Below are 22,680 nucleotides of genomic sequence, written 5' to 3' on the forward strand. Positions count from 1 at the left end.
CAAAGGGGGCAGGGATAGGGAGGGTATAGGGAGAGATGCTGCATTCAGGGGCCTGCTGAGAAGATGGAATAAATACTATTAGAGAATATTTACCTCTTGGTCGTTGATGAAATCTTCACAGCTACCCAGCTGTCAACAGATCCATCTCCGTGACAACTGTGCAAACTCCACCCACTCATGAAGACCATGTGATGCAGCCGAAAGTGCTAGAAAAAGCTAGTAAGTGGGCCTTGAGGTGGGACATTTTGGAAATGTATTTTATTTATCTGGACTTTATTACAGAGGGTTAGATGAGAATATGTATGGTAAACATAAAGGTAGTAGCTTAGCACAAAGCCTGAAAACAATAGGAAACAACTAGCCTGGCTCCCTAACCAAGTGAAACAAAATCAGCTCACCAGCTCACTAATTAACATGTCATATCTCACTTGTGTAATTCATATTAAAAACAGGTTTTACATGTCGCTATGTGCATACAGTGAACAGTTGTGGAGTCCTGACAGTGACAGACGAAAACTACAACATTGAAATTAAATCAAAAGCAGCACAAGAGAGAGATGGCGCAGGGAGGGGACCAGGAAAACAACCCAGATGGTGGCAGAAGGGGTGAGGGGTGGGGGGAGTACAGGGTAAGTGGACCGGGTGTTCCACAAAACCTCTTGGGAGTCTGAGGGAAACCAATTAAACACACAGTTACAGGAAGAAACAATGTATAATGCATAAGTCATTAGCCTACAACCCACCATAAAAGTAGGGGACACAACGGAGCCAAGAACTAATGGAGTCCACAACCATTACTCTTTCACTGGAAGGCACTCTTCAGGTGTCAGTAGATGATTTAAGCAATCAATCAGGATCCTCATTAACTAGTGAGTCATCAACCTTTTTTTAAGTGCAGGTAGGTAAACACCGTGGCTCTATTGTTGATGCTGTACAAAATGGGAATGTGTTGAGTTTTTCCACTGAAACAAAAACAGAGTGTGTCACTGACCCCCTGTGATCCTCTGCAGCTGTCTGACCAGCGCCAACTACTACCACTGAGGGAAGTTTGTTTATTAAGTCCTCTGACCCCCGCCGCCCTGTTTACGCCTCCAAGCTTCCCGGACCTCTTCAAAACACAGCAAAGAGTGTGCCAAGTGGCTCTGTGGCTGGAGCCAGCACAAACACGCTATCTGAATGGAGCATGGGAGCATCATGCTTCACTGCTGCACTTCAAATTTCCTCATACAAATGTGTGCGTGGGTGCTCTGTGAGCCGTCTCTGAATAACAAATTGAATCTGAACAAAGGACAAAATTGCGAAAGAACTGACTTTGAGAAAACCTTGCATCAGATGTGACTGAATGTTAGGGACTGTACAGAAATGATTTTGGTGGAGAGGGGTACCTTAGACCAGATGGTTTGTTACACAGAACCAATCCGGGAAGACATTGTTGGAAACTGGGCAAAAAAACAACAACAACAACTTGGCAGGAGATTGGATGAACCATCTGTCCATCACAGGTGAACTTCAACCAATCAGATCAATGAACCGTATAACATAGTCAAATGAGAGAAGCCTTTACTGCCGTTCTTTGCTCTTCTTTCAGTGGACAGATACTCTCCACTTCTAATAGAACTGATGCTAGCAGCATCAATGCTCTCTTCTTTAGAAGCTGCCATTGTTGTTTTCATTTTAAGCACATGTTGTGGGAGAACACACACACCTAGCATTAAACCACGCTCACACTGTAGCTGCCACGAGTAACCGCACAGTACATACTGTAGCTTGAAGCCTGGCATGATGGATTCTAGCGTGATCTTGTGGGTCCAGGTGTCTGGCAGGGTTAAATGTGAACACAATACTGACATATTATCATTTTATAACTTCCAGCAGATATGGAACATTAGCATCTATCTGAAGTTGTGTTTCTGGCTTACTGATGAATGTACCGTACCGAATATAATATTCATAGGTATGTTGTCATTAGTGTATAATCACCTGAAAATAGAAATTGTTGTGTTTTCGTTAACCTAGAATGAGCTGTTTCTATCTACAGAGGGAGCCGGTCTTCTTCTATGGAGTGCGCCATGTTTCTACAGAAGCCCAGAACAGACAAACCAAACACTGGCTCTCAATAGGGCCTTTTGCATTTTGCATGGCCGCCCTAGTAAGGTGAGTGGTATTCAGTTGGTTGCAATCTGCAACTTCACTGCTAGATGCCAATAAATCTTATACACTGGTCCTTTAAACAAGAAAATAAAACACAGGGTTTATATAATACATATACATATATTTAATTCATAGGGAAAGGCTGAAATAAAATCTGAATCTAGGATAAGAAATTAAAGTAATTAAAGGGTCTCCTCCTTTCTCTCAATTGATCTCCCAGAAAAATAGATTTTTAGGTAAAACAAAAATGACAATACCATTCACCTATTCTGACTCCCTCTGATTTTTACACCGTCCCTTATTCTCTTGATTGTGTAAGAGCATTAGGCCGCAGGATGAAAAAATACTTTGTTGAACAAAGGAATCAGATCAAAATGATACAATACTGGTATTGTTATTGTCTAACCCTTACTATGTCAAGCTGGTTGCCTCTTTGTTAGTCACAATAACAAGGCCACCCTCCTCAGTATCATCTTGTGTAACTTTGCCACACAGGAACAATTTCCTCCAGAGCCATGTAAGGAATAGAGCAGAAGTTGACACATCAGGATGTTGTGCAGAATGTATTCCTGTCAGGGTGGGACCACATTGCTAAGGACAACAAGGCCGCTGACCTGCTGTTCTTCAGTCTTGTCACACTGACAGCGGGGATCACTGCAGTCCGGTGTATTCCCCTGTCTTGTGTTTCTGGCTGCTCTGTCACCCCCTCTGCTGTGGATCTGACAATCTGATTTGCATTCACAGCCGTCCTACAGGATGAAATCACACTAATGTTTTGCAAACTAACTTTTGTACCATTGGACTGCGATGTGTCACTTGATGAGCTGGCTCTTTTAAGTGAACAATGGGAGCCGGCTCCCGTCTGAATAACAGGATGATCCTAGAACGTATTTGTTAAATAGAATCCAGCAATGTATCACTTTGATAACAACATTAAGACCCAAGCATGATGAGACTTTTGTTTATTGCAAAACATAGTCCAATATAAATAAAATGTTCAATACACGTAATAGTTTGGATGTTTTGTACCAAACATTGTAAAATGATGCTATTCTGGAGAAGATAAGATTTAGTATAATTACGTTGAATAATTTAAGTAATATATGTGCACCAATCGTCAGAATACTGCTGAATTTGGCTGAATTACAGAAGACACAAGTGATCCTAAATGAAGAGCCGTTTGGTTGACTTATTGCTGAGCTGAGCCAAATGATCTGGATCACTAAAAAGAGCCAGAACCCCCATCACTATCTGGATGTTCCTGATTACGATAACCTGCTGACCTTTCCTCTGGAACAGGGGGAGGCAACCTGCTCAGCATGCTGCTCTTTAGCCTCTCTCCAGAGGCTACCTGTGGCTTTGACCAAAAATTAGATAGAAAATAACGGTTATTCAAATTTTCATTTATTGTTTGTAGGCCTAAAGTGACTCTTACATTCTCCCATCAGATTGGTTGCATCATATGTTATTATATGTCTTGACTTTACCGCTACATTTTGCTGAACCTCAATAGCGGTGGCTACCAGTCATTAGCAAGCAGCAACCTCTGTGGCTGCCAATGAAGCAAACATGAAGTGACAAAAAGTGCAGTTCCCCTAATGGCCACTAGAGGCTGGCTCCAGCGGGGAGTCAGTCTCAATAAAGCCCCATAATAAAATGCCCAACTTTACAGCAGAAATAAACATGTTTACAGTCTGGAACAAACAATGGTTTTGGTCTCTATAGCTAATGTACAAGGGGGCACTTTTTATATAAGTCACCCATTTAAATTACATTATCTCGGAAGAAAAGTTAATAGTGCATGTACAGATTTGTTTTCTAATCTTTTTTTGTTTTATTGTGAAGGTTGCTGACCCTTGCCCAAGAACCAATGTAAGACCAACATTTAAACTGTACAGAAGGAAATATAATAACATCTAGTTGCTTAGTATCTGGTCAGTACTTAAATTACTGCCCCAAAATCTGTGAAAGCGATGGAGGGTGACAAACCCAGACGTTGACCGTATTGACCACCGCCCAGCACCCAGGGTGTAAGAACGCAGAAACAGCCAGGGTTGCCAATTCAACACAGCTGTATGTGTGTCCTGAAAGCCGAATCAAGTGCTCCCCTCCCCTTGTTGTTGTCATCACCTTGAGCTCCATAACACCCAGCAGCACCTCCACCCAGAGGAGCTATGGGACGAACAGGAAGTCTAATTCTAGACCACTTCCTGTATGACATTCCTGACCTGAGCTGCCTTCCTGCCAGCCTCTCTCAGATCTATGGGTCCATCAGAGAATGTAAACGTATATACGGGAGAAGAGTGGTAAGACTACAGGGATGAGTATAAATTAATTGTCTAGGTCATCAGCTTGAAATCATTCTGTGCACTGACTTTAAAATGCTTTCTACTACAAAGAAAATTGAAATATCAAAGTGCTAATATATAACATAAAATCTATATACATAAATTAGACATATTAGTCATTTGCACCAGCACTTCTGCCTGGATTTGGTCCATCAATTTCAACCAGATTTGTAGCCATGTCAATCCATTTTATTTTATTGGTACCTCCAATTAAGTGCATAGAATGAGAGTTCACATGAAACACATTTATAACAAAGTGACAGACTGATAGGTGGAGATACATGGAAAAGAACAGGACATTATACAGAACAGATTACATTCATTGTAGCAGCATCACTACAGTCCCCTTTTACCTCAGTTCTCTCAGCCACTGTACTTCAAATATTATATGGGTTTAAAGATGAAGTCATATGGGTTTATTTATGTGCAGTGGCACAAATCATGTACGTCAGACAATTGGTGAACACTTCAGGCCACTGGGAAGGAAGTACAACTCCAAGGCGCCGGTGACATGCACTGTCAACAAGGACAGACGCAGATTGGGACTGGTTATTTCTTTAGTAAAAAAGGCACAAAGTGTTGTTTGAGCACATTTTAGAGAAGTAACAGCCAAATATCTGGTGGGTCAGAACAAATACCTGCACTAACTTCCACCCACAATGGATAAATCAAAAACGTATTATTTCACCAAACAGAAAGTGTATGTCTGACTAAGAAAAGCTCCCATTCTAACACTAGCTAGCATGCCTTCTATATATCTTAATTATATGTAGTGTTTCCTACCATTTCAAATACATTCTCACCCTAGATTAGTTTAGTAGAGTTAAAGATTTCCTTCTCCTTCAATATTTATTAGTGTATCTATACAAATGTGTTTATCCTTCCAGTTTAAATGATACAAAAATACAATATTAATCTAAATATTTGTGTAAATTATTTCAAAAATATATAAGCTACAGAGAGAAGTTTCACCTTAGCAACTGAAAGTGACCAAATAATATTGCCAACGAAGGCGAGAGCAGCAGATTGCCACACAATTTCCACAAAACCATGACAAAGAAAAACTAAAAATATTCAAATGGCAACAGTAACTTTGCAAATAAAAGTGTAAACCAACAGTAATGATTGGATTCAAATTAAAAGAAATAAACAATAGTATGAAAATCAAATAGATACATCCCAAATATAAATCAACATGAGATATATAAGGTTGTGCCTTGCCATATGTTATAATAATAATTTGGCAGTTTCATTTAACAGTGGAACGGAAGAGAAAAGGAGAAGTTCCTCTCCTGTAGCTCTGAGATAAAGAATCTAAACCCTGATGTCAGTGTAGTTACAGTATGCTCTCCCTCAAGTTCCCACTGCTGGACGTGTTCGGCTGCTGACTTTCTGGTGTTCGGTTCCATGTGTGAAAGTCCAAAAGAGCTTGGTTGAGTTTCTCCATCCAGTCCAATCTTTCCTGTTTGGTGTCAGCTGAAAACCAACACCTGAACAACAACAGCAGCCATCAGTGTGTGCAGTGCGGTCACAGGAGCATTGTAAGAACTGTCTGCAATAGGTGCTATTGAGTCTGCTGAAATGATAACTACTGCTTTTTCCTCCAAATGAAGACCACGTGCGGTGGCACACAATGTGAATGTGGTATAAAAGACTGTAGAGGCTGTTAATGTCAGTATTTTTCTTAATAGCAATTATGCGATTTCAAAGTAGATTTCTAGACACAACCCAATCACTGATGTCACAGAAGGCGTTTCCCATCAACTGTCAAAAGTCAAACGCCCACTGTGACTTCACTAGTTGGCTGCAGCCAAAAGAGCAACATGCTTCATTCTCACTGTAAACACCAGAGAACTTTATTATAAACACGTTTTCATGATAATGAAGGCTGTTGTTCTATATTGGCCAAAAAGTTGCAACTTCAAAGATCAAAAGCAGTCCAACTATTTCTACCTTAAAGGGAGAGTTTTTATAAGGGATTGTATGACGTACTTATCCATAGCAGACGGTGCCAGCATGCACCCAAGGTTGAAGCAAACAAGAGTACAAATATGGAAGCTAAGCAATGCACTACTGGGGAAGGGGGCAGCAACAAAACATATTTTAGCTACCTAAAAAAATTCAATGTGTAAGCTATATTTTAGAATATTTTCACTACTTTACCTTTCCATCTAACAGCCCTTTCCAACAGGAAACTGAAGCTGTTTGAACTATGCTCTCTTCAAAGTCACCAGACTCCATTGACAAAAAAGGTCATTTTGCTTCAGAGAAATGGGAGATGCTGGTGGTGAATATATTTAATATAGCGTACACTTACACTAAGATTGATGTTTTTTTAGGTGGACCTTTTTTAGGTGGCTCAAATGTGTTTTGTTGCTGACCCCACTCCACTGCAGTACATTGCTTAGCTTCTGTGTTGGTACGCCTGTCTGCTTCTCCAAACTGGGACTGTGCTGACCTGGCCATCAACAGTGGATCCTCATACAACCCCACTTAAAAAAACTATCCCTTTAGGGAAGACGGGAGGTCTGGGATTCACAGATTGAAAGAAAGTATGTTAGAATCCATGAACACATAAAACACCAGAAACAAACATTTTTGCACCTCACCAACTCCCATAGATATTTCAGGGTGTTTGTTTATATGCAGTCTTACTTGGCCAAGGCTTCCTGGCTGTCGTCTTGCTGCTGCTGTGGGATGTTGCTCACCAGCTCAAAGGTGAAAGGTCGAGCGCACGAGTCCCTCTTGACGGGCCTGACACACTGACTGGGGGAGCTGGACAGAGAAAGGCTGCCCTCTGCTTCCTGGGAGGTTAGAAACAGAAAACAATTAGATCTATCAAAAGTAGCTTGGTGACCTAGGCTGTCTGTTGGTCTGTCTTTCGTTACCTTAGTTTCTTTGTCATTAGGGTGATTCCAGTAGTACATGTTGCATCCCTCCAGAACAAAATATCGGCGATGCCACAACCCATATCCACTGATCAACTCAAACATTGTCTGGGAACAGAACCACAAATAAGAGGGAAGAGTGAATTTACTGCAACGAAAATGCAAGGAAATAAGGAATTATTGGAAGTCTGTTATATGTATGTTTATAGGAGCTAAGTTGCCACTGGAGTGTAGTGTAAATCTGCCCGTGGTTTTAAGATACTGACACTATTTTTAAACAATTATGACAAAATGAAATTCCCTTACCCCATTCACTTTATGATTAAAATACAGTTTGATACTAAATTGCTCGTTAGGATGGACATATGCAATGTAGCCACAGAGTTAGAGTTAGAGTAAGAAATGTCACATTACTGACCAGAAAGCCTTGGTGCTGCACATTAGAGTGACTTTCACTGACCAGTCGCAGGTAGATGTTGCCCTCTAGAGGAGAGAGAAAAGGCACCTGCAGTTCAAGGAGGAAGAGGGAGGGGGACACTGTTAAACCGGCATGATGGAAGACAGGTAAAGAAACAAGAAACTGAATATTTTGAAGAATTTTATTCCAACATGCTATTATTCATCCATTTTTGTAGAGAAAAGCTACCTGAAATTCAACTGTTTTGGTCACAATGACTGACTTAAAAAGACTTAAAGTTTATGATTTTGTGTACGACTGTTAGATATAACAAGTCCGCCTTCCAAGGAGAAACTACCATGGCCCCAAAACTTGCAAAAGGCCCTATCTAGAGCTCATTCATAGAACTGCTCATTCTATACACTAATGAAACATAGCTATGGATATTGTATTCGATTTCTGACAATGGATCCTCCTAAATGTAACACACTGGACCTTTAAACACAATGTCATTTCACAGTCAAAATACCAAGATAGTGGGTATTATCTTTGGTTTTTGAGATCAGACAGACAAATACTGTCAAGACTGAGGCGGCGGTTAATTTGTATGACTGAAATTAGTTAGGTTGAAGGAGGGAAGCAGAGAGAGGTGAAAGGCTGATGGTGTTGTGAAAAGAGTGAAACCTTTTCCTGAAACTCATCCCCCAGCAGCCTCCTGATTTTGCCATCAAGTTTCATCTGAGTGGAGGAAGCAAGACAGAGAGGGGGGGGAGGGAGATGGACATGTTACATCACCAGTGAGCCCACCCAGGTGCGGAAACGTCTAACAGAATAATAAAGACCAAAGGGATGTATAGTCATGCCTGTAGCACTGCTCTTCATTGCAGGTGAAAAAATAAAAATCAAATGCACAGAAAGGTGTGAAACCTGGTGACAGTGGATGTGTTACTTGGGCCATGCTCTTCCCTTCTGAATGGTATCATTCAATCAATAATTACCATAAACAGTGTGTGCAGGTCTGCATCCACCAATGAAATGTTATTTTTTACTTGCCAAACTGACAGACACCAAAGTTGATGTGACTTGGAGCTGCTTTATATGACTGAAATGCACCTGTTTCCTGTAGATTCTATTGGTCAGATAGTTTCTAACTGTTAAAATGATTCAACCGACCAAAAGTCACCAACATTGTTGTTGTGTACACATTTCAGCAGTAGACACATCTTGTGGCCCAGAGTAAGACAGTTGTGTATTAACCTTAAAGCAGCCCTTTATGTCAGATTGTTACCTTATCCAGAGGGAACTTGCTGTGTCCCAGAGAAGCCAGGGTGATCTTATGGGAGCCCACCAAACAGAAGTTACTGGAGCGACGAGTGGTGAGAGCAGGAAGAGCAGCAGCTGAAGGACAAAGAAGCGCAGAATGAAAAATGGCATGAAACAGTCAGTCAGATATATATATACATGACCATTATGAGCAGTGATGTTTTAAAAATATATATTCTATTTATATATTTTTTACATTGACATGAAAAAATGAAAAAAAGAAATTTCTATAAAGCTGTTGTTGACACAAACGGGACAAATGAAGCCTCCCTGTACTATAACATATTCACAAAAAATAATAAATAAAACACAACTTACATGTCAGGCTGTTACTGGATCTCTGTTGAAAACAAAAGAAAAGGTTTAGGTAGTGCTTCAATGATGTGAATTTTAAAACATGCTATAATCATTGGACAGGAGACAAAAGCTGGGTACTCACAGTGATGGTATTCAGAAGCTTTCTTGGTGTGACCTGAATATGTAAAAGACAACATAAATGAGCCCGGACTGTCACTGAAAAAACGCGTCTCATTATGTAGCTAACCCACTTACCCGTGACTTGGTGGTGGTCCGGTCCATGCCACAGTTACTACCTGAAGTATGGGACTAGATGACACAAAAACAGGCATATTTTCGACAACTTTCTACAACTGGAAAAAAGTTTTAACAATTAAACAGAGTAAGAAAGTAGCAGTAGAAAGAAGCATTCCCATAGAAGTGCAGTATTTACATTAAATCATGTTTTGACCGATCACTAGCCCTTGCAGTGGTCAGGTATCAGATTGTGCCATAATAAATATACTGGACCCTCTGAGAGGCCTTTAAACTCCACTTTCACCCAAGCAAAGAGCAGATACTATACTCTGTAGCTTAGCCTAGCCTTTTATCTATATTGTATCTGCTTGGGCTAAGCTACATTAGCTAGCTCCAGTGGCTTGATAGGCAGTTTCATCTGGATGCCATGGCCTGATCCAGTGTTTCCTCTAGGATTTAGGATTTTTTTTAGCAGTGGGGGCAGGCCCGTCCGAACACTCCCACCCCGTCATGCCGGCAAACGTTTTACGTATGAAACAGAAGTGACACTTCGCTGCGACACAAACAAATATATTTACCGTTTTAATGTTTCCAGATGTTTGATATCAGTTTTTGGTGGAGCTGTTAGTTTAATAGTCGACTTGGAAGAAAGCGAACGTTTTGACAATAAGCTACATCAACACAACAGTATGTGGAGTTAAACTGGACAGCCCCAATAACCTCTGAATAGTTCTACTTGTTGTTAAATTGCAATGTGAGCGGCAGCCAACGGGGGCGCATTATGTCGGCAGGATCATTTAAAAGGCAACCGGGACTACATTGTGCGTCTGCCCCATTTCTGATACCGTGGCGGCAGAAACTTAACAGCCGTGGGCCGCCGCTCCAAAATCAACATAGAGGAAACACTGTCTGAGCTCAGTAATCCAGCCGTCATCCCTGCTTATACAGCTCCACTAGTCCTACAATTAGTTACTAGTTATTTCAGAACTTTTCGACCCAGCTCTCTGACCTGGTGCATCTTTAAGGCATCCTTGTCTCCCATTCTCACCCAAGCAAAGAGAAGATACTTGGCAGCATGACACAACCATATATCTACATCTGCTTAGGCTGAAGTACAGTGGCTGCCAGAATAAACATGATTTCTCAGGAAGTTTAAATATTTATTATTAATGTCCATAATATAAGTCAAGGTTCAGGAACATAGAGGTTATGAATAACAATGTTGGTTGGTTATGAAATAAACCTGTTACATGCAGCCCCAACCACTTTGCTATTCTATTAATTTATTTCAATTGATACATAAGAAAAAACAACTGCAATCCAAAAGGTCAAATGTTTTGTCTCACCAGGCTGTAGACTTCCACATCAATCTCAAAGGATGGACGAATATCCTTCCTGACATATCAACGACACAAAGTAAGCAATGCATTAATCTATATACCACTGACATGATCACACTGATGCAAAAAGATTTAAGTGCATAAAAACAGTTTCAGCGTCTGGATGTGACCATTCATTCAGAATTTGTTACCAAAATAAAAATAAGAAAGCAACCAGTGAAACAATGGATTTGATGTGCTTATAAAAAAAGCACACAAAAGAAATTAAGAAAAATGTAAATGCAGCTAATATGTGCTAGACGCGGTGTATAAGACATGTCAAATGAAGTAACAGAAAGCAGCTTAAGAACTGCATCTTACAGAGTGACAGAAGTAGGGAAGGAGATGGTGTCTCCGTTCTGAGCGTCAGCAGCTGTGGCCAGCGGGGTGGCGACAATGTTGCAGGGTCCGTAGCGGATCAGGATGAAGAAGTAGTGACTCGGACGACCTAAACGTGCACATAAAAAATTCAAATAAATCGCAAATGCTGCATTGTTTAATATGCTGCAATTAAAAATAAAACCTAATCAAAAACTGGTAGAAGTGTCCCCTGCTGGGCTACCTGTGCGGTTGTGTGAGGAGCAGACAAATTCAACCTTGAGAGGCAGCTGGATGTTTGTGATGGCAACCGTCCCTCTGCAGGGCTGCTGGGAAACATACTCCCTGTCCTCCCCGGACTCTGAATTCCTCTCCTCCCTTAGTCTGGCCACCTCAGCCAGCAGGGCAGAGCGTTTCTCACCTGAAAACAACAAACAATAAATCCCAAGAATAGTAAGCAACACAGAAAGTCATTTTATCCATCTGTATGTAAAACAGAATAGCGTGAACATGGCTTCCTGTGGTACACAAAGATGGGACTACGAAACCAATAATCGTGATGTGCACATACAGGAGACCAGCAGTAGTTTCTCAGCTTCAGCCTCCTCCAGCGAGCCTCGTCCATGCTCCTCATCAGTACAGCAGCTGAGAGCCTGCAGGGTCTGGTTGATCACAGTCTGCAGCTTCCCTGCTTCTTCATTAAGAGCCTGGATACACAGACACAGACACGACAATATGCAAGATTGTGGCTTACTCAACATTTGTACTAGATATAATTCAGTTAAAGAGAGGTCAGTTTCAGCAGTTGCATGAGTGCATTTACAATTGACTCATTTAAAAGATGTAATAAAAGAATGACAAACACCGCCTTAAAGCTATAATAGGTAACATTACCACATTGAAATGTCTATAAAGATTTAAGTTTTGTACTTCCATTATCCAAATGTTTCCAACAATGTTCAAACTCAGAGAATTCTGCCATTTTATTGCTGCGTTTCACTGGTCGCCTGTCATACATTGACTTTTTATCCAGTTTTAAGCCACATTTTTACCATCCACTTTTTTAGATCTTAATTGTTTCTAACTAGGGACTAACTAAGGACTTAAGTCAATGGACGTGTGGATCGTAAGTTATCAGAGAAACAAGCTAACGTTCTGAGTTAAAAATAGTGCTACATACCGTGATTTTCTCCTTGGTGTTGACAGAGGGTTGAGGCTTGGACTTCTCTTGAGCTCGTCTCTGAACCCCAGGAGTCACACTCTGAATGGTGGGCAGCTTACTCTGTCTTTGTGTGCGGTAGGCATCAATACTGTCACAAAACAAACCAAAATCAAATTACACAGTCAAGTATGTTAACTATAAACCCACAAACGGAGGATCATTACTGACTCTACAACTTCTATAGAAAAACTTAACAAACAGTAATGAGTGATATGAAGACAATGACGATATGTAATGTTCATAGAATTACATGACTGAAATATGATCCAGCCTTTAAGAAACAGAAAAACATTTAAACTTTATGGAAACCAGAATCCTATTTATCTTATCTGGACTCATAAAATGATGTAAAATCATAGCTTTAGTTAGGCATGTGGGCCTGCTGGTACAACATTTGATCCACATCATTTAAAGCACCTCAAAGCTCTACATAACCCATTCATAAGGGATTTTGATTGTATTTTTAAATTAAAAATCATTTAGCATTGCTAAGTTGATAAATGCCATATAACACTGGGCGGCAGAAGCCAAAAGATGTACTAGACTATTTCTAGACTGATCGTTCAATTGGAGTTTAATCCAAACAGGATTTGTACAGCTGTATTGCTGCTGTGATTAGTCACCTGTACAGAGGAGCAGATTCAGCAGGAGGGGTGCTGGTCTCTTCTGGAGTCAGGAGCAGAGATGGAGGATTGGACTCCTGGCTCACTGCCAGTCGCTGTTGGGGCAACATGGAACAATATAAATGAACATGTTTTATTGGCTCTCCCTCAATTACTTAATCCAGAATTCTCCCCTAATGAAACTCACTCAGCTCAAAGTGATGAATTTATCTTACCAGAGGGGTGACCACAGCCTCTACAGACTTGCTGAGAGGAGAGAGGATGCCGCTGGGAGGAAAAGTCAGCAGCTCATCGCCATTGCTTTCAAGCTTCTTGCTCTCATCACACTCCTCTTCTTTGGCCTCCCCCTCTTCTTCACTTTTCTCTTTCTCTGACTCTGTGTCCATCTTGTCTTTGTCTCCAGTGCAAGCACCAATGCCACTGTCGTGGTCCTCGGTGTCTTCATCATCCACCCTCTCTTCCTCTATCCTTCCAGCATATTCCAGCACCTCCTCAAACATCTGGTCGATTATTTCAGCAGTGTTGGTCTCATCATGAGAGCTCAGTTCAGCATCTGTACAAAGAAACATTCACAAATGTATCAAGTCACTTACTGAAACAAGGACAACCACTTCAACTATAGTTGTCCGAGATCTCACCAGCCATCTACCAACTGTTGAAATGAAAGAAAACCCACAACAGATGGGCACCATCCATCTTGTTTCAGGTTTATACACAGTCACATTTATTCCCTCAAGTGCAATACCACCTAGAGCCCAACCGATTGGCCTATTGCAGACTTATCAGATTTATAGTGGTATATAATGCAAAAAGAACACTTGTGGTAATATAGTCACTGCAAAGTTTATCCAGCAATATCAAATAGAATTGGTTAACAATGTTTATGTTAAATGTACTACAAGAAGTTTGAACTGGTTATGAAACAAGACCACCAGTGATAATGATGTTCATCCTCATGTATTCACACTCTGGTTGTCTCACCGAAGTTAGGAGAGGTGTTATTCATTGTGCCATGAGCTAAGCACATTCCAAAGACCAAGGCTGTCTCTGGGAGAGTTGGGCATCAGATGTGTTGTGACTACTGTTTATCTGACATTAGAAGTCACCAATAGACATCTTTAGGAAAGAGGCATATAATAGAGTGATTTTCTTTGTTCAAGTCAGTTGATTCTCGAGACAACTCGGTTTGCTTGTATCCTGTGTAATGCAAATAAATCTGCACGTGGAGTGAAATTGTCAATTCTCTTTGCTTTGTGTGAGTCTGTGTCAACATTCTGGGTACCTTCAGTGGGAGTTTGTGGTCTCTCACTATAGTCAGATAGCTAAAAGTTTAAGTCAGATAGACATTAACTGAGGTGCATTGAGACGAGAAAACTTAAACCACAACAGACTGGTTGTTTCTATGCTGTTATTCTTAATGTCCACCACCAGGTCCGATAAACACTACTGCTTTTGTCCACAGGGGCCGCCAGAATCAACACAAAAGTTCATTGCAGGGGCTTTGAATGATTTAACATGTTAAAGAACATTTAACTTAAATATTCTTTAAAGTTAAAATCCCATATCAGTCAGGCTCTTATACCCTCTATGTGCTTGTCAGCCCATATAGGTCTCTCGACTTACAACTTCTCAAAACATAAGTCTTACCCAACACACAAAACAAACAGTGACACAAACTTTGGTAGTTTTCCTTTAATCACCCTGTGACTGTAGTTCACCAATGATTTGTGATTTCTGTCTTACAAATAAGTGACTTCACCCATGTGTTTCACATCTCCTAAGGTGTCCTCAGGCAGACCTAACCCTAACCCAGGTGCTCACACCTACATCTTCTTACTGTTCTCACCTGACATGCTAGTCTCTGCCCTGGGATCCACGGAGGTCTCGGACAGGGTTGAGTCATTGATTAGCTCAGGCTCCAGGATAAAGGTGACTTTCTTTGAGCTCTCTCCTCCCCCTGCCTTGTGAGTTTTTGCTCTCAGCCCGTCTACAACACCCTGCCTCTCATCTACTGCATCTTCCTCCATATTCTCTGTCTCCAAAAGGGGATCTGACATCTGGACCTCTGTCCACTGAGCTCCATCACTGCTATCGGTGTGTGATGATGCGGCCTGAGTCTCTCTCTTAGGTTTTGCTACATCCTCAATATTTGTTTCAAGCTCTGCATACTGTGCCTGTGTTTGTATCAGAGCCTGAACTCCATCTGCAAAAGGAGATGCCTCTGTTTGGTTTGGGCCTCTTCTGTCTGACTCTAGATCCATGTCTTCTTCTTTTATATTGACTGTCTGGATCTGCTTTGACTGATGACATATATCATCCTCATGAGTACATCCTTCTGTATCTTTCTGGTCTTGTTTTATTGTAAAAATATCCACATCTCCTGTGCATGCTCCCTCATGGCATCCTTCAAAGGACTCTATGCTCCCTTGGTTTCTGTTTAAAGTAGTCTGGGCTTTCACAGCGTGATCTATACAGCTTTCTGTCTCTAATTCATGCTCCTTAGATTTAGATTTCCCATCTTCCAACATTTCAAAGGAGCTGGCAATCTCAGCAGAGACATTACCCAAATAACATTCACCATCCTGGAAGTCAGAGGATTCACTGCAATCTGCAACACTGCCTCCTTTCTCTTTTTGCACCCCTTCCTCCTCTTTAGCACACACACCTTCGTCCTGTCCTTCAGCTGTGACAGACCCTACCTCCTTGCACACCTTGCTTTCAGGATATCTCCACAACTTTAACTCCTCATCTGTTGAAGGCTCAATTCCTTCTTCACTGTATGAATAACCATCCATTTCTTCAACTTCTTCAAATGAAAACGCCTCTTCAGTTACTTTGGAAACCACCAAACCTGTTTCCTTCATGTTTGACTTCTCTGGATGAGTTGATTCTAGCAAGTTCTGCTCATCATCTGTGGGCAACTCTGACACACTCTGATCCTCTCTAAAAGACAACATCAATACAGCCTGGGTCTGTGATTGTTGACACCCTGGTTGCTTTTTTTCATTCCCAACTAAAGCCTTGTGCTCTTTCTCCTCCCTGACCTCTTCACCCTGATGAGTATTTTGCTCCTTCAATTTCATCTGCAGATGACTTTTATTTTCAAACTCTACCGATGCTGCTGGAGTTTCAGAGTGACAGAAGGGTTTACCTGTTGAGAAAGTGGTCTCACATCTTAACACTAGGCTACCTAAGCATCATACTTGATATACTTTAGAACAGGTACTGAGTATTCATATATACCAATTATATAAAGAAGGTGCCAAAAGCTATTTAACATAGGTTTTCCCAAGACAATCAATAACACCACAAATCAACAAAGGAAACATATCAGGCACAAAGAGAATGCAAGGACTGACTGAGCCACTTCCCATAATTCTGGTACCTAATCTTAGGGTATTGGCTAACTATTGATCTGATACCAGTGCTCTTTTTTGCTTTTAACATCTGTATACCTCACTCTACTTGTAAAGTAACATCAGATTGTAACTACACATTACTTCTTATGGCCTGGACACCACAGCCCATATGAGCCTTGTTAACATATGAATGGATTCTGTCCATAGAAATGCTAGGGAGCTTTTAATCTGAAACAGATACAGGAAGTATTCAGTGAAAAACATATTCTAAAGGCACTGAAACTTTAGTGAAAGATGTACATGTTGCTGGTATAATGTCAATTATCAAAAAGTAGGAGAGACCACACCCAGGCAGGTGTGGCTGCTCTAAATTTTTAACATGAAATAAAAAGACAAACCTTGTCCACAGCTTTCATTTTAAGTTTAGATGACCATACAGCAACATTTTTTTTAAGGACTGTACAAACTTAATAAAATTGTTTGGTTTATAAGATTGTGGTCATTTCAGTGACTGTATTTATTGTGGCAAATTATCACTCAGTTTAATAATACCGTCTGTACTGGTGCTGATACAGATCCATTGTGTCAGATTGGTGCATCATTTGGGAATAGACATGATGTGGGGTTCAGTATTGTCATACTCAGAGAGCAACTGGTTTCAAAGGATCTGGACTATACTGATGGGGCCACAATACTTCTTAGTCTTAAGTCCTTAAGTCCTGGTGTGTATTGAGCTAATTCTCTAAAACAGCATTAATGAAGATGGTAAGGGGCAAAGTCAAAGGTCTTACCTGTCCCATCTGAAGATTTCTTCTCTGCATGTGATGTACGAGCTTCAGTGAAGCTGCCATCTTTCATTTCAGCATCATCAGCCTGCTGAAAGCAAACATATCAGCACCAGGAAACAAATATAAGAGGTAGTAATGCAGAGCAGGCATTTATTTTGGTGTATTTAAGTACATGAACAAGCTAATAAAAGAAAATACTGCTTGCAGTGATGATCGTGATTTAAGTCATGTGCCCAACAACCAGAGAAATAGAAACAGGGACAGAAGACCTATAGCACACAAGTAAATAAAACAAAGTGTCAAAATTCTCAAACCCTGAAAGTCTAAAGCAGCCATTGTCATCAAATAAGTAATTATTAGCAAGGTGGAGTTATGCTGAACAGTCAAAATACATATTCACAAACCCATACAAGGTGACCATTGTGTACTGGACATTACAAAGATATAACAAAACATGAATATATGACAATCATCTCTGAGGCAGTCCTGTTACCTTGACGTGACCCCACTATGTTGTTATCTCTAATGGCACAGCTGCTGTTCTCTACTGTTCATGACATGTGAAGTGAAAAGATAATCCTTTGTGTGAACAGTCCATTTCCCCCCAACACCACACCAGACTTACTGTACATACGTGAACTTCCTTTCTCTAAAAGACAAAAAACTGGAGCCCTGTGAATGGGTAATACTGCCAACAGCAGTAATAAGTTTATATTATATTTATAGACTATCGGGGGATTTCCCATGGTGCACCGAGCTCCTCTCTTCCTCTCCCTTTCTGCACACATTCATGTCCAATTAATGCATGTCACTAACTTCACTTCTTCCCCGGAGTTCTTGTGCTTTCTCGTCTTGCAGGTTCTTATCGATCCTGGTGGAGCCTCCTGCCAGATTGCTATTACCAATACTGTTGTTGCTGCGCACCTGTCTGTCTGTCTCTCTCTCACCCCAACTGGTCGAGACAGACGACCACCCACCTAGAGCCGAAGGATCTGTCCTAAGTGCTCATGGTGGTACTGTTGGGTCTCTGTAATTAATGTTTTAAAGAGTTCGGTCTAGACCTGCTCTATTTGAAAAGTGTCCTGAGATAACTTCTGTTATGAATTGGCGCTATACAAATAAAACTGAATTGAATATTCAAATATTTTCCTTGTTCTGTTATCCAATCAATTCTTATTACTGCTGAAATCAATAGTGTCCATTCTTTTAGCTCCAAGTAATGCCCAAGTGTCAAAGCCCGAATGTGACCAGAAAGTGAAGAATGATTTGGTCACAGACTCACATCCCAGGGCTGCATGGGAGGCCAACAAACTCCCCTTCTAGATCTAGGCACCCAGGAGGGAGATGAGGGGCCAGGAGGGGTCCTTCCCTGCTAATGTTTACATGAGCTGGTGTTTAAAAAAATCTCAAACAAATGGGGAAATTAATCACAAAATATGAAAAAAAAAGAGAGAAAAAGGTACATCCACAAAAACAAGATAAAATATGACGTGCCAGTCGAAGGGGGGTAGGCATCCTCTTTGTAAACGTAATACCAATCCAAGAAAAAAAAAGAGCCAAATATTTAAATGCTAAATCCACTTCTAATCTATCAGCATCAATGCTGAAACCCCTTAACTGCATGAGTGTGTTCTGGTCTACAGTTTATGAGTCAAATCACCCTCCTTTACTTCAATATAACAGAAAATGAAGTATGACAAGATATTTCTGACAGCTGCAGCTAAAACATTCTTGAATGTTTGAGAGGCAAAATACCATGATCACAAACCCACCTGAGTTAATGAGGGATCAGAGCTGCTCCTTTTCAGCCAGGCATTCTCACTGATTGGTTGGAAATGCAACTGGCTCAACTCCTGCTCCCGTTCCTGATCAGTGAAACCGTGCCAGATGTCAGACCACGTATAATTCAGTACAGACAGCGGTAGAAATCAATTCATTCATTTCAAAGCTCATATAATTATAGGCAGTGCAGTTGCTAGTAGCTTTAGTTCAGAACGATCATAATGACATTGTTGGGATGTATTGGCTGACTCGATAGGTGGCGGAAAATGGATGGAGATTTTTGATAGGGACAGCTGATAGACAGGAAATGGGGGATAGAGAGAAACACTCTAGTGAGTTTTGGGAAGGTAGGGACTGAGCACTGTACTATAACTCTCATTCATCCTGCTGTAAACATATGCCTGAATTTTCTATTGAGCAGAATAGAATTGACTTTTCTTAGTTTTTTTTTAAGATTCACAGACAACATTGAGAAATAGTAATATATCACAAATGTATCTGTGTAGATGATTTATATCAGCGGGCTTTTGTGTTAATTTGTCCATCAGAGTACAAGAACTTGGGAATTATAATGGTGTATAATGGTGTGAATCTGGGTAATAAAAGTCCCTGAACTCACCTGGCGAATGCGAGAAGCCTGCTTGGAGCTGGGTGTTGTAGTGCCCTGGAGTTTCTGCTGAATGCCACATACAAAGTTGGAGCAGGTCCGAGGGCAGGGGTTGGCAGGGCTGGGGGTGGGGGCAGGGCTAGCCTGGAAGACTGGCACTTTAAATCGCTCCATTCGCTGATTAAATTCTCCCTCATCTGGAGGAAAAGCATTTATAGAGATACATTTTTATACATAAATGGAAATAAAATGTTACATTTTGGTAGAAATATCCTGATCAGGTTTTCTTGCTGCAATCAAAGATTTTATGTATATGGGGGTGTGTTGTACTGTGCTGGGCAAACAAAATAGGCTACCCACTCAATAGTCCAATTGTCACTAGAAATGAGTTAATGCCCTCATTGTAGTTTTAATTTGTTAAATATTGTTTACTTTTTGTGGCTCCTGTGGGAAAATGTCAGATAATGTGATAATGTGAATCATCATTTTTGTTTATCGATTTGTACACTATAAATTATGTATGACAAAAGGATCAATAAAAGGTCACATAATTATTACAATAAAAAGAGAAATTCTACATACACATTTATGTAAGCTTCAAGCAAAACACAAACAAATCTGGTTCTCAATTGCACAGACAATTGCACATTTTTCCAACCATCTTTTGTAACTGACTCTTAATATCTTGCCACAGTACTGATACAACTAAACTCAAGTCCCAATCACGTTAGCCATATTTGAGACTGACTGCACTAGTTGTTGCACTAGTTGTCTCTGAATGCGTGTATTCATAAGTATCCTCACTCAGGAGATGCTCTGTGAAGCCCTTTTCATGGATGATGATGGATGGGCTGTCAGCCCCAGGATCAGACAGGCACCGCTGGGCCAGTGGAGCTCCTCCTAAAACAACAAACACTTGCTGTTACAAACTGCAGCATACCTGTTCTGCTACGGCTCCACACAGATTGCTCAACATCCTGACAATAGTTTTTATCTTGCATGCAGATAATCCAGCTCGACTGTTGATCTTGGCCATAACAGTCACCATCTTGAGCTGTACCTTAAACCCTACCAAAACTGCAAAGCTCTTGTATGTACAGTACAGTTTATTAGGTCCATCTACCTAAAACTAATGTAGTCTAACACACTGGGTTCCTACGCATTTTCCCAGACACGAATTTTTAGACTTCTTGCTAGATTTCTCAGCTCATATTTGACATTCGAGTACAAACAGCTATTTGTTTACCCTAGATGTAACCGTGATTATTTACTGTGTCCATGGAAATGACGATGAACGCAGTCGTAAAGGTTTTCTTACACAGAAATGATTCCCTCGCTTTTGATGACATCAAGTTCAAGTCTGGCTTTATGATAATAATAATAATAATAATAACAATAACGACAAGAACAGGACTCCAATGTGACTTTTTAATATTGCCACACAGATGTTTTCGGCAAGCCAAATGTTTTTTCATACTCTTTGTTTTTTCCATACTTATCCAGACCTGAAAATGACCAAAATCAAATTCCATACTTTTTTATACTGTGTGGGAACTACCAATACAACAGCCTGGCAGTTATTCCTGCCTTTATAGAAGTGTAGAATATGAGATGTTGGTGTTCATTTTTGAGGCTGTAGTGTGTGAACAGTAGTCTGTTGAATCGTATTGTGTTATACTGAGAGGTGTTTATAATGTCTACCCTCATTGACAAAATATTATCATGTCAATGATGAGCAAAGGTAGGATTACCATCTCGTCTCTGGGTGAGTTGCTGGACTCTGGACCGGACTGAAGGAACCATAGGTGTGTCTGGCTTGGAGTCTAGCTCAGCTAGTCGTCCAGAGGAAGACGGTTTAGGACTACGGTTCTCCTGACCAGCTGCCTCCAAACGCCGTCGCTTCTGGCCATCGTTCACCTCTGAGACATCAGACAGAAAGATGCACAGGACAGAAGTCACAAATACGTACATAACTGCAAAGCCTGCTGTAAATATGTAGACATACTGTATTTAGGAAGATTCATTCTTGTCAGTGCAGGCACAAACAAACCTGAAGGTGAGAAGACATTGTCTTCAGAATCTGACAGAGGCGCTCTCTGTCTCTTCAAGCCGACGTTGCCACTATCTTCCTCACCAGCTTCCATACTGAGCTGCAAACACAGTGGCATTACAGAGGCACAAAAAGCCTTAGTCAAGAGAAAACAAAGAGTCAAGCCATGGCAGTTTCTCCTTTCTCTAAACACCTGCTCACTATGAAATAAACCAGATAAAAGGACATTTCTCCAGAGTGGAGGTGAATGTCACTATTATGAGCTAGGTTCAAACTCAAACAATGCCATAAGGCATTGTTGGCTAGAACGACTAAAGCTAGCTGACTATTTTATACAGACAGAAAAAACGCTTCAGTTACACCAGATAAAATGAACCTTGACAACGCCCAGGGTTTCCGTCATGTTGAAATGAAACACATTCATAGAAAGTTGTGCTAACTAGTTAACGTTAGTTAACTAAATGCATCGCGTTATCTAAACCTGTGCTACTTTTTACTACAATGCATTTTTTTTTTTTAAAAATGATTATCTCCGAGCATTGACAACCTGTAACTTTACAACTTAAGGAAGTACATTAGCTAGCTAATGTTAGCAACACTGTCCTTTGAGTTAACAGCGGGTAGCTCGTTTCAGGCTAACTTTGACCTGCACAACGTTAGCCTAGCTTGGAATGATAAGCTAGCTTTAGGAGGAACAGACTGTTACCTTGTTAACGTGTTCACAGAGTTAGCATATCATGTAACTTATAAGCCGAGCAAGTCGTTCGCTACCTTACCTGAAAAGAAGTGTGTATGAAACTACAGTCTGTATGAAAACAAGTCAACGTTAACTGACGGGAAACCACAAACAACCTTCCGCTCGGTCTCCTCCTCCAACTTTGAATTTCAGCGGGTCTTCTGACGTTAGCGGA

General features: G+C 40.8%; 1 protein-coding gene and 1 long non-coding RNA gene across 4 annotated transcripts; one reads left to right on the forward strand and one right to left on the reverse strand.

Moving 5' to 3' along the window:
- Positions 1-56: 56 nt before the first annotated feature.
- LOC127353814 (uncharacterized) lies at positions 57-3,152 on the forward strand. The gene is made up of 3 exons (XR_007881363.1): positions 57-219; positions 2,039-2,154; positions 2,647-3,152. It is a non-coding gene; the product is annotated as an uncharacterized LOC127353814 (long non-coding RNA).
- Positions 3,153-4,666: 1,514 nt separating this feature from the next.
- On the reverse strand, positions 4,667-22,676 carry si:dkey-30c15.10 (uncharacterized protein LOC559353 homolog). 3 transcript variants are annotated; one of them, XM_051383178.1, is made up of 23 exons: positions 22,546-22,676; positions 21,770-21,869; positions 21,471-21,638; positions 20,524-20,619; positions 19,732-19,916; positions 19,103-19,195; positions 17,334-17,415; positions 13,399-13,736; positions 13,184-13,278; positions 12,519-12,648; positions 11,910-12,045; positions 11,583-11,759; positions 11,342-11,468; positions 10,988-11,036; positions 9,660-9,713; positions 9,547-9,579; positions 9,426-9,447; positions 9,073-9,182; positions 8,469-8,522; positions 7,806-7,892; positions 7,388-7,495; positions 7,155-7,303; positions 4,667-5,989 (listed from the first exon to the last, which is right to left on the reverse strand). In XM_051383178.1, exons 2-23 carry the CDS (start codon positions 21,861-21,863, stop codon positions 5,836-5,838), a joined length of 2,541 nt encoding a protein of 846 aa, XP_051239138.1. In that variant the 5' UTR covers positions 21,864-21,869; positions 22,546-22,676; the 3' UTR covers positions 4,667-5,835. The 3 variants fall into 3 exon arrangements, with proteins under 3 accessions (XP_051239138.1, XP_051239137.1, XP_051239139.1); XM_051383177.1 differs by having other exon boundaries at positions 17,334-17,418; XM_051383179.1 differs by lacking the exon at positions 8,469-8,522 and having other exon boundaries at positions 17,334-17,418.
- Between the last annotated feature and the right edge of the window lie 4 nt (positions 22,677-22,680).

The sequence above is a fragment of the Dicentrarchus labrax genome, unplaced genomic scaffold (assembly GCF_905237075.1).
Source record: "Dicentrarchus labrax unplaced genomic scaffold, dlabrax2021, whole genome shotgun sequence".
NCBI lineage: Eukaryota > Metazoa > Chordata > Actinopteri > Moronidae > Dicentrarchus > Dicentrarchus labrax.